Raw genomic sequence first — 1,994 nt, forward strand, 5'->3', positions numbered from 1 at the left:
AAAAAAAAAAAAAAAAAAAAATTCAAGTTCTGTGAATAAACAAAAGCTGTGTGTAATTAATGCCTGCCTACTAGGCTATTTACAATTTTTTGGGTCAGTACAACTTCCATCTCCCGGATGCTGGTTGAAGCAATTCTGCTTCAGCCTCCAGAGCAGCTGGGATTACAGGCACGTGCCATCATGCCTAGATAATTTTTGTGCTTTTAGTGGAGACGAGGGTTTCAACATGTTTTCCAGGCTGGTCTGAAACTCCTGACCTCGTGATTCACCTGCCTCGGCCTCCAGAAGTGCTGGGGTTACAGATGTGAGCCACAGAGCCCAACCGAGGGAGTTTCATTCTTGTTGTCCAGACTGGCATGCAACGGCGCGGTCTCGGTTCACCGCCACCTCAGCCTCCCGAGGCTGGGCTATTTTTTTTTTTTTGGTTTTTTAGCAGAGACGGGGTTTCACCATGTTGGCCAGGCTGGTCTCGAATGCCTCGGCCTCCCAAAGTGATGGAAATTACAGGCCTGAGATACTGCGTCCTTTCTTTCTTTAAATTAAAAGAGGCAGCGTCTCACCCTGTTGCCCAGACTGGTCAGAACTCCTGGGCTCAGGCGACCCTGCCCTCTGCAGACCAGGCCCCCGTGCCTGCCGCCTCGGGGGTTTTCTTAGGAAGGCTTTGCCAGGGTCGGGCTCAAAAACCCCGAATCTCAATCTGCCGGCAGAGGGACACCAGCTTCCTCTTACCTCAAGCAACAGGGCACTCAGGTCCTGGCGGCTTCTCAGGAGGCGCACAGCTGATTCCTTTAATTTCTGTGCCCTCTCAGGACTGTATTTTTGCCTCTTCACCCTGCCAGCTACAGAGAGAAGTCAGTTCCAAGCGTCACGGCGCTGTGGACACAGGGGTCCCCGGCTGGACACGCAGGAGGCCGCGACGGGAGACCCACCGGGACACCCCCCAACAGGGGCCGGCCGTCCTCCCCAAGGCGCAGGTCTCGGGAAACCAACGGAAACGGCCCCCGCGCAGACAGCGGGGAAGACGGCCCAGGAGGGCCCGGGGTAGGGAAGGCCGGGGGAGGCTGGCGAGGGGCGGCGTCTGCGCTGCGGGGAACCCCAGGCCGCGGGAGCCGGACGGGCGGACCCCGAAAGAACCTCGGTTCGTGGAGCCGCCCACCCCAGAGCCGGCTCTGACAGGGCAGGCGGCAGAGGCGGCGTTCGGGAAAAAGGGGGCGCCCCGGGGGCGGGGGCGGGGGCTGGGGCTGGTGGCGCCGCCCGGGCGCAGGAGGGGCCGGGTCGAGGCCGGGTCCGAGGCAGCCGGACGACCCCGGCCTAGCGCCCACCCCGCGTAGCGCCCCGGGCGCGGCCTTCTGGGGTCGGACTGGCGGAGGCTCGGGCGAGAGGAGTCGGGGTACCCGGGAACCCGTCCGGGGCCCGGCGCCGCCCCCGCCCGCCTACCCAGCAGCTCGGCCCAGGACCTCCGGCGGCCCCCCGGGCCCTGGCCGGAGGAGTTCGGGACCCGCGAGTCGGACATAGCCGGCGCTCCGGCGGCCCGGGCGGCGACGCACTGCGTCTGAGCCCGCGCTGAGCCCGCGCTGCCTTCCTATTGGCTGCGGCCAGGCGAGCGCGTTCATTGGCTGGTGGCACCCAGGCCACGCCCTTAAGCTCCAGGCGCCGCGACGCGGCCTCGTGCGTCCTGGCGGAGGCGCCTGCGCGGGAGAAGGGCGGGCGGGGATTCGCAGCGCCGCGGTGTGATCCGCGAGGGCAGCTCGCGCGGGGACAGCTCGCGCGGGGAGACTGCGGCCGCTCGGGCGTGGTTCCTGCTGGGGCTGACGGGCTGGTCCGAAGAGACCACCCGGCCGGCCAGCCGAGGGAGGCGCCGAGCAGCGCCGTTCCTCCTGCCGGCGGCCACACGGTCCGCGCGCAGGGCCGCTTTGCCGCAGCCGGGGGCGGCGCGGTGGCCGCGCCTGTGTGCCCTGCACTTTGAGAGGCCGAGGCTGGAGGGTCGCTTGAGC

At 66.1% G+C, this 1,994-nt stretch overlaps 1 protein-coding gene across 1 annotated transcript in view; it reads right to left on the reverse strand.

Moving 5' to 3' along the window:
- Positions 1-1,562, reverse strand: part of FANCA (FA complementation group A) — an 84,977-nt gene extending 83,415 nt beyond the window's left edge. The window contains exons 1-2 of the mRNA XM_037733275.1: positions 1,438-1,562; positions 716-839 (exon numbers count right to left, since the gene is read on the reverse strand). Coding sequence (XP_037589203.1) covers positions 716-839; positions 1,438-1,513 — 200 coding nt within the window. The 5' untranslated portion in view covers positions 1,514-1,562. The remainder of the gene's footprint in view (positions 1-715; positions 840-1,437) is intronic.
- Positions 1,563-1,994: the final 432 nt, after the last annotated feature.

The sequence above is a fragment of the Cebus imitator genome, unplaced genomic scaffold (genome assembly GCF_001604975.1).
Source record: "Cebus imitator isolate Cc_AM_T3 unplaced genomic scaffold, Cebus_imitator-1.0 Scaffold509, whole genome shotgun sequence".
Taxonomy (NCBI): Eukaryota; Metazoa; Chordata; class Mammalia; order Primates; family Cebidae; genus Cebus; species Cebus imitator.